Source organism: Neophocaena asiaeorientalis, unplaced genomic scaffold, assembly GCF_003031525.2.
Source record: "Neophocaena asiaeorientalis asiaeorientalis breed wild unplaced genomic scaffold, Neophocaena_asiaeorientalis_V1.1 scaffold756, whole genome shotgun sequence".
Taxonomy (NCBI): domain Eukaryota; kingdom Metazoa; phylum Chordata; class Mammalia; order Artiodactyla; family Phocoenidae; genus Neophocaena; species Neophocaena asiaeorientalis.
Genome location: NW_020172477.1, coordinates 630,834 through 649,785, shown reverse-complemented (window position 1 = coordinate 649,785; position 18,952 = coordinate 630,834). Strand labels below are relative to the sequence as shown.

General features: G+C 38.1%; 1 protein-coding gene across 1 annotated transcript; it reads left to right on the top strand.

Moving 5' to 3' along the window:
• The first annotated feature begins 1,424 nt into the window (after positions 1 to 1,424).
• GKN1 (gastrokine 1) lies at positions 1,425 to 6,529 on the top strand. The gene is made up of 6 exons (XM_024738194.1): positions 1,425 to 1,463; positions 3,279 to 3,332; positions 3,421 to 3,555; positions 4,502 to 4,612; positions 5,600 to 5,747; positions 6,435 to 6,529. Exons 1-6 carry the CDS (start codon positions 1,452 to 1,454, stop codon positions 6,527 to 6,529), a joined length of 555 nt encoding a protein of 184 aa, XP_024593962.1. The 5' UTR covers positions 1,425 to 1,451.
• The last annotated feature ends 12,423 nt before the right edge of the window (positions 6,530 to 18,952 follow it).

Here is an 18,952-nt window from a genome sequence, read left to right as displayed (position 1 = left end):
GATAATCACGGGCTCAGGAAGGTTTCCAAAGGGGAAATTTATAGATCAGTGATTCATGAGATACAGTTTTTCTCCTCAGCAATCTTATTTACTAGCTTCCATTTGTAAGAGCGAGCAGGAAAAAAATTGAAACTGTAATTCACCTCCAAGATTGTTTTGAGCATTTATTTACTTGTTTGCCCAAGTGACAAGATCTACCCTCTGCTTCTGATGAAAACATTTAAAAAAATTATTTTTACATCATTTCTGAAAATTAAATTATCTAGAAACAAATAAGAGGACAGGGATTCCTTTTATAGCTCCAGGAAAAAAAAGAAAAAAGTTTCCCCCTTGGATACGGGGAAGACATGATGGAGGCAGTGGTATGTGAGTTGGGCCTTGAAAAATAAATAGCAATTACCAATTAGAGAAAGGCAAGGGGTTGGCACCCCAGGGTGAAGGAACTACATGTGCGAAGGCATAGAGGCATGAACCACCCTGAGTATTCCCACCAAAGTGGAACTGTGGTGTAGCTGGAATATAGGTTTATAGAGCGACAGATACAACTGGGGAGACTTTGGAAACCTTATTATAAAGGACCGTCTGTGCCATTCCAGTGAGCTTGAAGTTTATCTTGTAGGCTGCCAGTGAAAGTTGCTAAGCATGGTAGAGTCAGTTTATTTATACGTGTATTTTTAAAAGACAACCTTAGGGAAAATGTGGGGGAAATGCACTGGAATATGAGAGACTGATGACCTGTTGTAACTGATGATCAGTTACACACCTGCTGTAAAAGTCCAGGTGAATGAAGCTGTGGGCAAAGCCAGAGTTGAGCATCAATTCTGCGTGAGATGAAATGACAAGGTTTAGTAACTAACTGGATGGTTAGAAAAGAGACCAAAGAGAGCCCCAGATTTCCTAACTAGATGTATGGTCCTGTCATCCAAAGAGCTCAGGATTGCAGAGAAGGTTATAGGTTTTGTGGGAGTAGCTAATAGAACATGTTTAGCCTAAGCAAAAGCAACACAGTGGCTTGGTTAAAGGTACGAACAGGAAACCGTTCCACGTTCTTACAGGAGCTGCTATCTACAAGGCCCACAGTTTCTTGCCTTGTTTGATTTTAGGGATGATTCTTTTTCTGAATCTGAGTAATATCAATATATAAAATACCCACACCCACAGCTTCAGTTGGAACAGAAGTTATCATAAATCATACTGAGTTTGTTTTGATATCTTCAACTTCAACAAACAGTGAGTCAGATCAACTCCATGTCAAAATACCTTGCTAACCAGACGGATATTCCAAAAGGCTTCCTGGTACACCAGAACGTAGCACAGATATGGAAAATGGAGAAAGATAAGTCTTGGACCCCACCTGTTCATACCTAGCTTGAGTAAGCTGGTCAAGTATAAATATGAGAAGACTTTTTTTCTGAGTCCATGCCTGGCTTCATTGCTTTGGTGAAGTCAAGATGAAGTTCACAGTGAGTAGATATTTCCTTTTGAATTTATTCCCTTATAACTGGAGACTGTTAATATTCTGAGCTAAGGGGGTCTGCTTCTTATGACAATATCACTTTAATGCAAAATTTTGTAAAAATCATCATCATCATCTCTTCTCTTTTCACGGAATCATGGCATTTATAAGCATCTCTATAGAGAAGGATCGTTATACTGGGATTGGTCAGATAACCGAGCACCTTACACTATGCTATGTTTAAAAAAATTACTTTCCAGATCTGCTGATTCAGGTCTGGGCACAGAGCAAGCAGTCTCTAACCCTAGAAAATGTCTGACTTTTCATACCTTCTTAAATTCCCTTTTTGACCAAAACTTCTGAGTATGTTCAGGCAAGATAAAAAGCTTATTATCCAAACAAATTGGCAAGAGACTTACTGTCACATTCTCCCCTGTGAAATGGATCGCTAAGAAAGTTCTACCTCGGACCCTGTCTGTAGCCATTTATTCATGAAAACACTTGAAGCATGAAGTTAGTGCAACATCTCACTTGTGTTTCCATGTAAAAGGCTGAAGAGTGTAGCAAATGGACCACAAAATTCTGCCAAAGTAACTGGTGGTGCTGTGTGTCTCATAACAGGATGCAGAAGCGCTAGAGTCAGGTAAATATTTTCACGTTTTGATGTACTAAACATTAAAATATATTACAGCAGACTCTGCTTCATAATGGAGTTGCAAGTGTGAAATCATTTTCTAGAAATAAGTTCTATTTTTATGTTTTGGTTTTTTGGCCACGAGACATGTGGGATCTTAGCTCCCCAACCAGGGATCAAACCCTCACCCCCTGCATTGGAAGGCGAAGTCTTAACCACTGGACCACCAGGGAAATCCCTAGAAATAAGTTCTACTAATAGGAAGGTTAAAAAAAAAAAAAAAAAGAGCTCCAGACACAGGTCATATCTGGTTTCTCTTCTGGTTCTGCCTTGAGCAAAAGGTACACCTTTGGCCAAGTCACTCAACTTCTGAAGTTCAGTTTCCTCATCTGTGAAAGGATTATGTTGTACTAATAGATCTCTAAAATTTCTTCCACCTCTGCATTTTTTTTAATCTCCTTCTTAAACTATCAGGGGAAACATCAAACCAATTTTAAAAATTACCTTGAATTACTAGTGCAGTTCTCAAACCATTTTGTTCCAGGCAAAGGGAATGAAGATAAGCACCCAGAATCATGCACCCTGCATAAAGCTCTGTGTTCTGAGAACAAGCGTTGTGTACTCAATGACACATGACTACATCAGGTATCCTGGGACAGTGACTGACTTCCCTTCTGCTAAGCACATTTGACAGCCAGACACCCCATCCTTGGCTTCTCATCATTCATATCCAATCTGCTTACTAATCCATTACTTTAAAACAATTTTTAAATAAAAAGACTACTGCTATTAGGGGGTCTAGGAAGAGAAGAAACATTCAGGGCAATAAATAGGAAAATTAAATTAAATCATTTTCAGATGTGGTTCTCAGAACTTAAAACCATTTTCATACCATATATGCTATTCATTTTCAACTTTATTTTTCAATATACTGACACTTCATCAGTATTTCATAAGACCTACATTAAAAATTCTAAAACAATCAACATAATTACTTATAATTAACCTACAATTCAACATTATCATTAAAACTTCCTATGGTTAAAAAAATAGAAGACCAAAGAAGAAGAAAAGACACACCACTCAATAGAGTGGTAAAGTTAGTATTTTTATAAGCTTAGATAAAGAAAGAAGACGAGGCCATCGTTTTGCCATTTAACAGCAGACCAATGTTATTTGTGATTTCAGATTGTCTTTGCTGGACTTGTTGGCATCTTTCTGACTCCTGCCCTTGCTAACTATGTAAGTCTCATTTTTTAAAGTGTGTTACCAAAATGCATTCGGAAAGAAATGTGGTATTAAATCAATGTCAATTTCTTGTAAATTACAGAATATCAATGTCAACAGCGACAACAGTGGTGGAAGTGGGCAGCAGTCAGTGAGTGTCAACAATGAACATAAAGTGGCCAATGTTGACAATAACAACGGATGGGACTCGTGGAATTCCCTCTGGGACTATGAATATGTAGGTAGCCCACATGCAATTTCCGTTCTTTGCAAAATGGCATTTCTTTTTTAACGACAACAAAAATTGCCTGCTAACCATAAAAAAATTTTAAATGATGTAAATTCTAACTGCACATAAGCATAGAGTTATAAGTAAAAATGCTTATTTTGCTCACCCAGTTTCACTCCCTAGGTATAATTGCTGTTAATAAGTTTCTCACAGTAAGTTAAAATTCATACCAGTGTGAATAGTAATTAGGATCCACTATGCTGTGAGTCTATAAGACAAATATGACATCTTTTGCCTTACCTGCAGAAGCCCTCAATAAAGACAAAAGACCTTCATAATATTACTGTTGCCAAAACACAATCTATCTCACTCTATTGTCAATTTCCTTCTAAAAAGACAGAAATTGACATTTCATCTGTAACTCAAAAAGACCAAAGGAAATGCAAATGACAATATTAATTAGTAAGAGAGTAAAAACAAAAAAAACAGTTGTTTCTTGTTAGAACACCCAGCTCTGCAATTACCAGCTCTATATTTAACAAACTTTGTACTTTAGAAAAGCCAACTCCTTATGGTTTCAGTTTTATCATCTGGTCAAATAGAAAATGAATTCCTGTCTTACCTGCCTCCTTGAAGTGTTGTGAAGATCAAAGGAGATTAAAATATGATAGTATTTAAAATTTTATTTCAGCAGAATAGACATATGTTGAGGGACTCTTCCCAGGCTAGAACCTGAAGCAAGTTCAACACTCAGTCACTCCCTCAAAGAGTTTGTGGTCTATCCTTACAAATGTTAGCAATAAATATGATTGCAAAACAGGGTCAGATCCAACACTTTTATCCCAGTTCATCCTGATCTCAGAGTTCCATTTCCCTCTGCTGGTGAAACTAATTTCTGATGAGAAAAGCACCTTGGAGAACATAACTCCTTACCATCTACCATCTTCTTTAATAGGGCTTTGCTGTAACCAGGCTCTTTAAGAAGAAGTCATGCATTGTGCACAAAATGAACAAGGCAGTCATGCCCTCTTTTCAAGCCCTTGATACACTGGTCAAGGAAAAGAAGGTAAAAATAAAAGTCTTTTTATTTTTACTCGGGGAAGTCTTATGATTTCCAATAAATAATGAGAAGGTCACAGCTAGAAATCTTGACCACAGTATATTGTTCTGTGGAGCAAAAAAAGGGAAAGAGGAATTGGTAATTGCCTGAGGAGAGAGAGCTGCCACCACACTCGAATGCTGTGGCTCATACCTGCCTCCACAGAAGCCGATCAAAACACCTCACCTTTACTGTTAGCCGAGCAAAGCTCTGCTCACACCAGTGGGAGCCCTCAGTACTTCAAGGACTTTTTTCTGCAAGAGTTGGTTAGGAGGCTTCCCTGGTGGCGCAGTGGTTGCGAGTTAAAAAAAAAAAAAAGAAAAAGAGTTGGTTAGGGTTATTTAATGTAGCAAATAAAAATAGAGAATACCCAGTAAAGTTTGAATTTCAAATAAACAATGGGTAATTTTTAGCATAAGTATGTCCTATGCAATATTTGGGACATACTTATACTTACAAATGATCTGTTATTTATCTGAAATTAAAATTTAACTGGGTGTCCTGTATTTTATCTGGCAACCCTAGTTGGGGTAGGTGGGGAGAGGGGATCTATCCTTCTTTAAAATGTCAGCCTGAGTTTATATCCCTGTAACTGATAAGTGGGTAACTTTCGCTGACAGTGTAGAGAAAACTGCATTCTCAGAAACTGATTATCATATAAATCAATCCAAGAAATATAAGATGACCAAATGAGGTTCAACCTTCAGAATAAATTTACCCTCAGACTTCTGTTTATACGAAAAGCTGGGGTTTCAAACCAGCTAAATTCTTTGGGACACTACAAAATTCTGAGATATACAGGGCTGGAATTGATCCTTCTTCATTCTGATTATGGGAAAGTTATAGCCAAGCAATACCCCCTTGTTAACCTTGAACCTAACCCCCAACCCAACAAACCACTGGGCTTAGCACGCCTTCTCTCTCCTCCTTTCCACCTGTCTTGTGTACACTCAGCTTCAGGGTAAAGGACTAGGGAAACCATCTCCCAAGAGCCTGATATACACAGTCAACCCTGACAAAGTCAACAACCTGGACCAGTTTGGAAAATCCATCATTGCCATGTGTAAGGGGATACCAACATACATGGCTGAAGAGATTCAAGGTGAGTAGCCTCTCTACTGTGCACTCCAAGTTAATGCTGGTGGGATTGTCAGACTATTTTCCGGGCTTGTCCACAGAGGACACCAATTACTCGAGAGATGGTAATCAAGGTTAACACTTCTGTAGCGCTTGCTTTGTGCCATGCGCTATTCTATGTGCTTTAAGTGTTAACTCATTTGCTCCTGACCGCAATCTTATGTGATAGGTTTTATTGTTATTCTCACTTTCTGATGAGGAAACAGGCACAGAGAGAGGTCACAAACCCCTTGCCTGGGTCAATCCTAAGCATTTGAGCTCTGGACTCTGTGTTTTTAACCACCCTGAAATATTTCCTTTCAAGGGTGAATCTAGAGTAAACTCAAGACATATTCAAAGAAATGCATGGATCACTAAATGAAAGGAGAACACCAATAGACTCTATTGGCTTTTTATAGCTCAAACAATCACTAATTCTGGGCATTCAAAGAATAATTTACATAAAAACAAAGAGTTCACACGGGGACCTAACATAACAGCAACTTTCCAGACCTCTGAATTGAATGATTTAATCTTGATAGCTAGCTAGCTAAATCTTGAAATTACTGCAGAGCTAGTTTGAAAACTGTGTGACATTCCTTGCCTCTAATCCCTTAAAAAAACAGGTCCTCGAAAAGGCATTGATATTGGTTTCTTCTTTTCTTTTTATCAGAGCCAAGCCAGATTTTATACATAGGAAAATGCTTCAATATTGATATATTCTGGATTCTGAACATTTCCTTCTGTGGAGAAACAGTGGAGAACTAAAAAAAAAATGCTGCTGTGGGCTTAGCCATCAGAATATTCTACGCAGAAAAATATGGGTTCTAATGGTTTTTAATGATGTCATTCTGAGATGTTTTCTCCTAGTCCTGTCTGGTTTCTTTAAGTGTCAATAAACCTATTTAGCACTGAGTTCAATTTACACTAAAATTCTTTATGATTTCTATTTGGAAAAAAAGGCAATGTGGTGGCAGCAAGTTGTCAAGGTGCATTAGACCCAGCCATTAGCCTATACTCAGGATGTGTCCCTTATAAAGAACCCCTTTAGCTGCTTCAGATACTACTAACCACAGCTCTGGGAATAGTTCCAAGACCATCCAACTACCGTGAAGACAGCTCTATAATTGATGTGTACAGTAACGTTTTAAATCAGCGAGGGCAGAAATCCACTCAAAGTAGCTTGAGCCAGAAAAGGGGAGGAGGTGTATTACAAGGATATTGGAATATCTAAAATACTCTTAGGGCAAGAAAGCAGCTGGTATCAAAATGACTGAGAACAGGAACTATACTGGCACCAAGACTCAAGTCTCCTTCTCTCTCCCTGAAGCCACATATTAGCTCTTCTCTGCTCCTCTTAAATTCAGCTTCCCTCTTCTTTCCATCTTGATGACGTTTACTGTACTCATGGCAGAAGATGGTCAAACCAAAACGTGAGCCTCATCTCCCATGTTTATGTGTCTTTCCAGCTCACGAGGTCAAGTCTAATACTTTTGAATCCAAATTCCAATTTTTCTTCACCCTGTATGGTTCAAGAGCCCACAACCTCTACTCTTTGATGGCCAGGGGAGTGAAGTCACATGGTACATGTACAGCATTGGGGTCTCCACTGAAGGAGAATGATCTCAGAGAAAACAGATGTGCCTAATGTTGTGTATTCCAGTATGAAACTACAGTTCATTTAAAAAAATTATTCCCATATATATTTTTTTAAATCCTGGATAGCATAAAATAATAGATATCTAATCCATTCCCATGTCTTCATATAAGGTATCCCTGAATAACCCTAACAAACAAAGCTAAACGCATTGAGTCCCAGCATTTTGAAAAATGCCAATATTTACCAGTCCCTATTGGGAAAAATTATTTTCTTTATCCTGAGGCAATTCCACTGCTGTTCATAAGAAGTGTACTACCAGCATAGTAGAACTTCCAAAACATCCTGAAGCCATGGGATGTGGAAACCTGTCAAAAACCCATCAAAGATCAAGATCTTAGGTACTGCCCTCTTATGAGTGAGAAAGAAAGAAAACCATGACTCACCAACTGGACACAATGTCATGTAGCTGACTTCTGGGAAGCAGTGAATCCCATGTTTCTTAGAAGAATTGTCACATCACTATTTCAGGATAAGAAATTAAATTCACAAAAGACCCTGAGTAGTCAAAGCAATCTTGAGAAAGAAAAACTGAGCTGGAGGAATCAGGCTCCCAGACTTCAGACTATACTACAAAGCTACAGTAATCAAGACAGTATGGTACTGGCACAAAAAACTGAAATATAGATCAATGGAAGAGGATAGAAAGCTCAGAGATAAACCCACACACATATGGTCACCTTATTTTTGATAAAGGAGGCAAGAATATATGATGGAGAAAAGACAACCTCTTCAATAAGTGCTGCTGTGAAAACTGGACAGCTACATGTAAAAGAATGAAATTAGAACACTCCCTAACACCATACACAAAAATAAACTCAAAATGGATTAAAGACCTAAATGTAAGGCCAGACACTATAAAACTCTTAGAGGAAAACATAGGCAGAACATTCTATGACATAAATCACAGCAAGATCCTTTTTGACCCACCTCCTAGAGAGGTGGAAATAAAAACAAAAATAAACAAATGGGACCTAATGAAACTTAAAAGCTTTTGCACAGCAAAGGAAACCATAAACAAGACAAAAAGACAACCCTCAGAATGGGAGAAAATATTTGCAAATGAAGCAACTGACAAAGGATTAATCTCCAAAATATACAAGCAGCTCATGCAGCTCAATATCAAAAAAACGAACAACGCAATCCAAAAATGGGCAGAAGACCTAAATAGACATTTCTCCAAAGAAGACATACAGATTGCCAACAAACACATGAAAGGATGCTCAACATCACTAATCATTAGAGAAATGCAAATCAAAACTACAATGAGGTATCACCTCACACCAGTCAGAATGGCCATCATCAAAAAAATACAAACATTAAATGAGGGAGAGGGTGTGGAGAAAAGGGAACCCTCTTGCACTGTTGGTGGGAATGTAAATTGATACAGCCACTATGGAGAACAGTATGGAGGTTCCTTAAAAAACTAAAAATAGAATTACCATATGACCCAGCAGTCCCACTACTGGGCATATACCCTGAGAAAACCATAATTCAAAAATAGTCATGTACCACAATGTTCACTGCAGCTCTATTTACACAAGAAAATTCCAGGCCAAGATGGTTTCTATGTTGAGGTTTTACAAACATTGAAAATATAGATTATTCTAATCTTATAAAACTATTCAAATGTATGGGAGCAGGGAGAGATGTACTCTCCAATTCATTTCATGAGAATACTGTTTGCTTGATTCCAAAACTAGGCAGGTATAAGAAAGGAAAAGTACAGGGCAATCTCTGTCATAAAAACAGACGCAAAACATCTCAACAAAACGATAGCAGACCTATTGAGCAAAGTGTAGAAAAGATAATACAGCGTGACTATGTGGGATTTTTCCTAGCGATGCCAGTTGGTTTGATATTAGGAAATCAATAATGTAGTTTGCCACATTAAAAGATCAAAAGACAAAAAACTTATGATGTATCTCAGTAGCAAAATTACCTAATAGAGTTGAATATTCATTCGCAATTCTTAGGAAATTTGGAATTAAAAGAAATTTCATTAAATAGACTAAGACCACCTAAAACTTCATTAAACAGACTCTAAGCAGCATGTAAAACAGTGAAAGCATTTCCATTAAAACAAGAAACAAAACAAGATGCCTGCTGTCACAACTTCTAGAAATATTGTGCTGAAAGTAAGTAAAGTAAGAAAAAGAAATATTAAATATAAAGATTAGAAGGAAAGAAAAGAAGAAAAAACTATCATTATGTCCAGATGCCATGGTTTTCTGTGTAAAAAATACAAATCTGTAGATAAGTTATGGGAGTCAGAGCATTTAGAAAAGTTTCTGAATACAAAAATAACCATCAAATATGAATTGCATTTCAATATGTCAGCAGCAAACATACAGAAACTTTAGTTTTTTAAATAACGTGCATAATAGCAGCAAAAGATATGACATACCTAGGAAAAATTGCTTAATTTATTTAAGAATATTTCTTAAGTATCTGCTATATGCGTAGCACTATTGCACACACTTGAAACTCATCAGCAAATAAAAATGAAAAGATCCTTGCTTCATGCAGCTAAAATATTAGTTACAGGAGGCAAAAATAAATGACAAATACATTCAACAAACAGACAAGTATGTAAATAAATAGGATATTTGGTAGGATAGTATTGTTTACTATTAATTAATAGGATATAAAATGAGAAATGCTGGGCTTCCCAGGTGGCGCAGTGGTTGAGAGTCCGCCTGCCGATGCAGGGGACACGGGTTCGTGCCCCGGTCCGGGAAGATCCCACGTGCCGCGGAGCAGCTGGGCCCGTGAGCCATGGCCGCTGGGCCTGCGCGTCCGGAGCCTGTGCTCCGCAACGGGTGAGGCCGCAACAGTGAGAGGCCCGCGTACCGCAATGAGAAATGCTAAGGGAAAACTACAGAGCAGGGTAAGAGGAATCAAGAATGCCAGGAGATACGAGGCAGTTTGTAATTTTTAATAAGGATAGGCATTGTTGAAGAGGTAACGTGAACAAAGACTGAAGGAGATAGTCAGCCATGCCAATATTTCTGGGAGAAAAGCATTATGGGCAAAGGAAAATTGCCAGTGCTAAGGCCTAAGGCAGAAGAGTGCCTGGCATATTAAAAGTACAGCAAGGACGTCAACGTGGCTGAAGCAGAACAAGCAGAATGGGGAATAGAAGGAGATGAAGGCAAAGAGGTAATGGGGAACCAGATCATGAAGAGCCTTGCAGGCCAGTGTTAGAATTTTATAAAATAGAGAGACGTTGCAGGAGTTTGAGGCAAGATAGGATACAATCTCACGAAGTAATAAATTAAACAAAAGATCTGCTAGACTTCTATGGAAACTTTATTGAGACACATTAAGGTAGACTGAATAAATGCAGATAAACCATGGTCATAAATTAGGAATTCAGGATTATAAGAAAGTCAGCTCTCCCTCAATCTATAGATTCAGTGCAATTCAAAACAAATTCCCAATAGGTCATGTGTATGCATGTGTGTGTGATACATGACAAGCTTAATTTAGCATGTGATGTACATCGAAGATCAAAGGGCCAGTTGTGAGACAATTCTCCAAGGGTCCTTGATGTTTCTATACATTTTGTAAGTAGAGGCACGGACGGCCCTTTTTTCTCAACTATTTTCGCATGGATGTTTGTATAGCAAACAGCCTGGGAAGGTAAAAATAGTTCTTTAGAGCAAAAAGCAGGCATGCTCACTGCCTACTATAAAAGATTCTAGTTCCCTAAGCTCAGAGTCCTCTCTATACTGCAACCCACTGTGTGTGCAAGCATCTATCTCAGTCCATATGCATCACCCCTATGGGACTTGTGGACAAGGGGCAAGCCCCCTGCCTCTTACTCAGGAGTTTCATGTCTAATATCATCATCCATGAAACCATGGTGGGCTAACTTTTTCGATTTCAAGTAGAGTAAAATCTTAAATGCTTCCTGAAGGGCCAGGAAAACCAAGTTATTGATGCAGAACAACAAAATGAAAGAGCTTGATCTATCAAAATTATTATAAAGACATAGTAATCAAGACAATGTGATATAAGTACTGGGATATGCAAATACATCAATGCAACAAAATAGAAAGCCCACAAATCCACAGATCCACAGACAAATGAAATAACATGTAGGTTGCATTCCAGGTTTGTGGAAAAAAGATGAGGTTTTTTAAATAAGTGGCGTTAAAACAGTTAGATAGCCATATGGCATAAAAAGAAACAGAAAAATGAAACCACGACCCTACTTCACACTATATTAAAAAAATAAATTTCAAGCCTGATTATGAAAGGCAAAATAAAAAGCCTTGGAAGACTTTAGAATATAGAATAACTTCATGACTACTGAGCGAGGAAAGGATTTGCTACACTTTGAAGAAAAAAAGCCCTAGCTATAAAGTAAAATACCGAAATTTTCTCTACATTAAAAATAAGAGTGTCTGCTTGGGCTTTCCTGGTGGCGCAGTGGTTGAGAGTCCGCCTGCCGATGCAGGGGACACGGGTTCGTGCCCCGGTCCGGGAAGATCCCACATGCCGCGGAGCAGCTGGGCCCGTGAGCCATGGCCGCTGAGCCTGCGCGTCCAGAGCCTGTGCTCCGCAATGGGATACCCAAAAAAAAAAAAAAAAAAAAAAAAAAAAGAGTGTCTGCTTATCCAAAGACACCAAAAATAGAGTGAGAAGGCAAGCCACAAATTAACAGAGATATTTGCAACACATAAACTGGATAAAGGATTAGTATAAAATTACATAAAGAACTCCTACATATCAAAAAGATAAATAACTGATAGAAAACTGGACATGAATAGGTTTCTAATAGAAGAAGAATTAGAATGGCAAATCTAGATACAGATATCTTAACTTCCTTCATAAGAAGGAAAATGCAAACTTAACCATAATGAGAGACATTTCATGCCCACCTACTGGCAAGTGGAAAAGTCTAATATGAGGGGTTGCAGGGGACATAGAGTAAGAAGAACATAGCCCGGGCAAGAATGAATTGATACAACTGCTATGGAAAACAATTCAGCCTTGTCTAACAAGCTGATGATGTGACTATCTTATGACCCAACAATTCCACTCTTAGGTATATATCCTAGAGAAATTCTTGCTCATGGGAACCCAGAAACAGGCACAAGAATGTTCATAGTCGCAGCGTTTGGAACACCAAAAAAAACTAGGAACAATCCAAATGTTTGCCAACAATAGAAGAGATAAATAAATCTGGATATGTTTATTTAGCAGCATACTAAACATTACAAAAATAAAAATTAATCACAGCCACACACAGCAACATGAATGACTCCAAAAAATAATGGTGAGTCCAAAAAGCAAGTTGCAGAGGAAACTATATCATATTTATATAAAGTTCACAAGCAGGCAAAACTAAACAACACATATTTTAGAAATACATGCAAATGTGGTAAAACCATGAGTCAAAGCAAAGGAATGATAACACAAAACTTGGTATAACTGTACAGCCCCAAGAGGGAGAGAGGGTTCCTGGAGGGGCAAATGGATGACTTCCAAGGTAGTGGTAACACTCTCGCTCTCTTTCCAACTAGATTGAGGGGTGGAGAGTCCATGGGTGTGTGTTGTATCATTATTCTTTACAGTTTACATGTATTTTAAAACAGTCTTTTGCCCTTGCTCAATGCTTAATTACAGTTCTTTAAAGTTAAAAGCACAATAAGTAAGATAATGTTACTAAGACAGTAAGAGAGTAGAGCTATGTGGATGGAAAGAAACTGCTCTTTCATTCCAACATAAGACAGAGGCCTCTCATTTCTTGCTCAGCTCTGAGGCTGGTGATTCCAAACATTCAGCCTTTGACCCAAGTCCCCAGAAGAGTGGTATAAGTGAAAATGACTGCATTCAGCACCAGAATGCCGAGAGGTCTGCAGAGAGAAGCCGCTGTTCCTGGGCTGTGCCAGTGCCAAGCCCTGCTCTCCACAAGACTCTAAATCACTGCTTGGAAGCCGGCTGTGCAGCTTCCCATTGGCAGTTTTATTTGGCCTTGTGGATAACCTGAGTAACTCACAACTAACCAAGGCTCGCCCTAGCACCTCGGTCCATCGGAGTCAGGAAGAAGTACAGACAGCACGAAGAGCTGGCTTGCAGGGTCACCCAAAGTTCTAGCGACTTCATAACCCCAAGAGGCACCAGAGAGGAGCAGACAATATCCTGTTACAAGCCTGACTCTTAGAGGGAAACGTTAACAAGAAATATTTTAGATAAGCTCTTGCCCATTCTTACATCTTTTTGGTGTCCTCCCAGTTGCTCTTCTGACATAACTACATGGTTTAAACCAAATCTTCAGTGGTTGAATCCTTCCAGAACATCCACTAATAAATTTTAAACGCAAGTCAATTTTTCCAAGGTATTTTCATATTGATAGACACCTATGTCTCTTAACTGAGTTTTATACTTCCCAAATATTCAAAGGTTAGAAATAACCAAACAAGAATATTGGGAAGTACAACTAAATTCAAGCGAAAGAGAAATTATTCCAAACTTTACATTTAAATCACTCCTCATCAGATATTCTGATTAGGTTGGATCTGTTTTACCCATGCTCTTTCCTAGTATTATCTTGACCCACAGGATCCAAATCAGAAAACAAAAGTCATAGCTCAGTTCCCTTAACTAAGATCATCATCAATAGCACGTCCCATTTGCAACTCTGTATTTATGCTGTTTTTTTAATTGATTGAATATTTATTTATTTACTTACTTGTTTAACACGTCTCGTTAAGCACCTCCTATGTAACAGAGTTTTCCAGGAACTGGAGAAAAAGAAAGCCAAAAAGCAACTAAAGTGCCTCTGTTCATGAAGTTTACATTCCAGTGGTGGAAAAAAACAATAAGATAATAATAAATAGATACACAATATGAATAATGATAACTGTTAAGGAAGGAACAGAATAACATGAGGGAAGAAGGAGAACCACCAGTGGAAGGCTGAGGTTTGGAAGGGGTTGCTACTTTATATTAGACAGGCAAGTGTGTAATAAAGAACATGGCTGGCCTCTCCCCCAGATTCCTGGGAGGTAGTCTCTAAATCCTTGTAATTTCCCAGGTGAGAGAAATGTCTTTTTTATTCACAGTGGTCCCTTACACCACACCTGGTGGTTTATGCTAATGAGATGACTCTAGGTGGGAGCCCATCATGCCAGAAAGACCAACCATGTGATTAGAAGGTTGGGACTTTGAGCTTCATATCAGCCTGACCTCAGGGGAGGGAAGAAGGCTGGAGAGTGAGTCACATGGCCAATGATTCAGTCAATAGTGCTTACCTAATGAAGCCCCAATAAAAAATAGGACACCAAAGTTTGGGTGAGCTTCCCTGGTTGGCAACACTCCATATCAGTTTGTCAGGAGGGTGACGACCCTGACTCTACGGAGAGAGGGCAAAGGAAGCTTCATGATTGGGACCCTCCCAGACCTTGCCCTATGCATCTCTCTGTGGCTGGTCCTGATTTGTATCCCATCGCTGTAATAAAACTGAGTTCTGAGCCATTTTAGTGAATTATTGAACCTGAGAGGGTAGTGAGAACCCCTGAATTTGTAGCCAGCTGGTCAGAGGTGAGGGTGACCTGGACACTCGGGACCTTGTAGCTGGTTTCTGAAGTGAAGGCAGTTTTGCGGACATAATAATGTTTACAAATTTGATTATGTTTCTTCCTTTACTACAATATCTATTTTCTTTCTCTCTCTTTCTTTCCTTCTTTCTTCCTTCCTTCCTTTCTCTCTCTCTCCCTCCCTCCCTCCCTCCCTTCCTTTCTTCCTTCCTTCCTTTGCTTAATTGTATTGGTTGCAACATTTAGAGTAATGTAAAATATAAAGGTGATAGCAAACAGACTCAATTTATACCTCCATTTTATTCACCATTAAACAGCATGCCAACAATCAGTGTGTCAAAGATATAGTGGAGCATTTATTTTTGTCTAATTTATCTAGTACTTGTTGGATTGCCTTAACTCAGAAAAAGAGAAAGAAATTAATAATCTTTAAACTTTTATATTTAGAAAGTATTATTTTAAATGAAGTAGAAAGATAAAACCTTGGTCAGATAAGAAAATGCTTCTATGATTTCAGCATTATTATAAGGTCTGTTTTACAATATAAAATAAAACATTGAACTTAATTAGAAATGGGCTTCAGCTTCTAATGAATTGTTCTTACCTAATTGGAGTGTCCTGCTTTATAGCTAAGGTGCAAGTAATGGCTCCCCGGTCATATCTGAAAGTAAGACACTCAAAACCCATCTGCCAAGATCAGCAAAATTCCAGTCTATCTCCACAGGGCTTTTGCCCTGCTGCATCTCCACCATCCCAGGAGTGTACTAATGTCTAAAGAAGCCTCCTGGTTACTCTTGCTTCTGCATGGAACCAGAACCCAGACATGTCTCAGTGAGTCTGGAAGACTCCTCAGTAGCTACCAGAACTTACTGAGTTACAGCTATCACTGCCCCAAACAGGAGGTCTGGTTCTAATGCTAAAATCTAGATGCTTGAAAGAGGTTCCCCTCCTAAAAGTTGTAATTGTCTGACATAGGGCTAAGGCTGAACCTCCTGCTTTAAAAAGGGCTCCTGGTACAGATTCCTGCCAAAGTTGCAATGGTTCATCCAGGTGACTTTTGTAACCAAGTGTGTATCATCTTAACAGTGGACTCTGCTCCAAACCAAAGAAGAAGCTCTAGAATTTGCCTATCAATTCTCTTTTACAATACATCAATTCATTTAATATCATTTATTCATTCTTACTCTCCTTAAGTTTATTTTGCTATTCTTTTCGAGTTTATTGAGTTCATTACTTAATTTATCTTTATCATTCTTTTCATTGTTAAATAATACATTTACTAATTTCTTAATTTCTTCCTGTGTATAACTGACTCAACTTCATTCTTTCATTTTTTACATGTATTATTGACATTACTATTATTTAGTTAAATAGCCAATAATTTCATATTTTTATTTCTTCCATGACAAAAATATTGTAGGACAGTATTTTGAATTTCTCAGTGTTTTGATGCTATTTGTTCTTTTATTATTAATTTATAATTTTATTCCATTTTGGTTAATAAATGTGGCCTGTGAAATTTATACTAACTGGAATTTGTAGAGTTTTTTTTTTTTTTAGTGTTCCCTTATATCTGTTTAATGAAGCATAATACAATAATCTAAAATTTTACCATTTTGTATTTTTCAAAAGAAATAGCCAATGGCCCTTTCACAGGATGTGAGAAAAATGGAAACAAAGGAATATATATATATATATATATATCTGAAAGCATTTTTTCTCTTGGTGTAGATATTTTTCTGGAGACTTAATAAGTAAGAAAATTATACCTTGCTTGTATTTACATAATTACTTTCTCATAGAATGTTACATTAATATATTAGGCTTAAGTAGTGGTATAGAGATTTTTTAAGCCTAGATTATCATCAATTTTTAAAAAACATCTCAGGGATATTTTTTAAAAATGTGTGTCAGCTCCAAGATTCAAAGCAGAGGTGGTCCAGCGCGTAAGACTCCGCGCTCCCAATGCAAGGGGCCCGGGGTTCGATCTCTGGTCAGGGAACTAGATCCCGCATGCATACTGCAACTAAGGGTCCGCATGCCACAACTAAGAAGTCCGCATGCTGCAACGAAGATCCCACATGCCAAAATAAATAAATAAATAATTTAAAAAATAAAGTTACAGAGGTAGAACTTAATTCCTTCCCCTTGACTGTGCATTGATTCAGTGACTTGTTTCTAATAAATAAAGTGTGGAAAGGGAAAAGTAGTAAATTTACAATGGAGAAACTTGACAGACACCACTTTGTGATCAGGGTGAACATCACCAGTACTACGTCATGTTGATATCATGTACCCTCTGATATGATGTGCCCTTCACTTCTCTGGTATTCTTCCCCCAAATCTATAACCCCAGTATAATCATGAGAAAACATCAGATAAACCCAAACTAATGAGCATTTTACAAAACATCTGACAGTACTCTTCAAAAATGTCAAGGTCCTTGTATTAGTTTCTCAGAACTGCTCTAACAAATTGTCACATACCTAGTACCTTAAAATAGCAGATATTTACTCTATTATAATTTTGAGGCCAAAAGTCTGAATGTGTCAGCAGAGTTGTGCTCCTTCCAAAAGCTGTGGGAAGAATCTTTCTTTGCTTCTTCCAGCTTCTGGTGGCTCCTGGTGTTCCTTGTCTTGTGGCAGCCTAACTCCAATCTCTTCCCCATCTTCATATGGTTCTCTTCCTTACATGTCTCAAATCTTTCTCTCCTTTCTCTTATCAGGACACCAATCATTGGATTTAGGGTCCACCCTAAATGATCTTATCCTGAGATTCTTAACTTAAATCTGCAAAGACCTTATTTCCACCTTAGGTCACATTCACAGGTACCAGGGGTTAGGGCGTGGACAGATCTTTCTGGAAGACTCAATCCAACCTACTACCAGGAGACTGAGAAACTGTCACAGATGGAGGAGACTAAGGAGATGACTAGATGCCATGTGATGTCCTGGATTGGATCCTGGAGTGAAAAAGGGGACATTAATGAAAAACACTGGTAAAGTCCAAATAAAATCTGTAGGTTAGTTAATAATACTGTGACAATGTTAGTTTCTTAACATTATTCGACATTGTCTTAACATTAATTTCACAGCTTTAATCATTGTGCCATGGTTATGTAAGGTACACATTCTTACTAGAGGAAGCTAGGTGAAGGGTGTATAGGAACTCTTTGTACTGTCATTACAACTCATTTTTAAATCTAAAATTATTTCAAAATTAGAAGTTTTTTTAAGTGACCATATCGTACTATTTTATTAAAAGATAAAGACTCAGAGTTTGTTTAAAAATCCAGATTAGACAAGATAAAACTATTGATAAAACAAAGAATGCTGATACGTGAGAAATAAAGAAATTGGCAAGGATGTGTAGGTACATTTAAAATAAATAATAAAGTAGGGTGGTGATATTATTACCCAAAAGTACAATTTATGGCAAAATCCGTAAATAAAATAATAGGAAGACATTTGCGATGATAAAACATGTAATCCGCATGGAAGACCTAATAGTCATGAACTTTATATACCAAATTACATAATCCAAAGTATATAAAACCAAAAAAGGAAAAAAAAAAGCCTGTTGGAATTGCTAAAAGAAAGTAGCAAAGCTACAAAACGGGGAGAAAGACCTTACCATACCCATCAGTTTTTGACAGATCAAATACACAAAAATAGAATATGAAAAAGTTCAATATTTAGATGTTTGCACCTACATGTAGAATCATGACATGAAAACTCACATAAGTATCTGCTCTCAATGGTTTAAATACCATAAACTGTGTTGCACTGCTGAAATTGTTTTGTTAAAAAGGCAAACAGGGCTTCCCTGGTGGCGCAGTGGTTGAGAGACCGCCTGCCGATGCAGGGGACGCAGGTTCGTTCCCCCATCTGGGAAGATCCCACATGCCGCGGAGCGGCTGGGCTCGTGAGCCATGGCCGCTGAGCCTGCGCGTCCGCAGCCTGTGCTCCGCAACAGGAGAGGCCA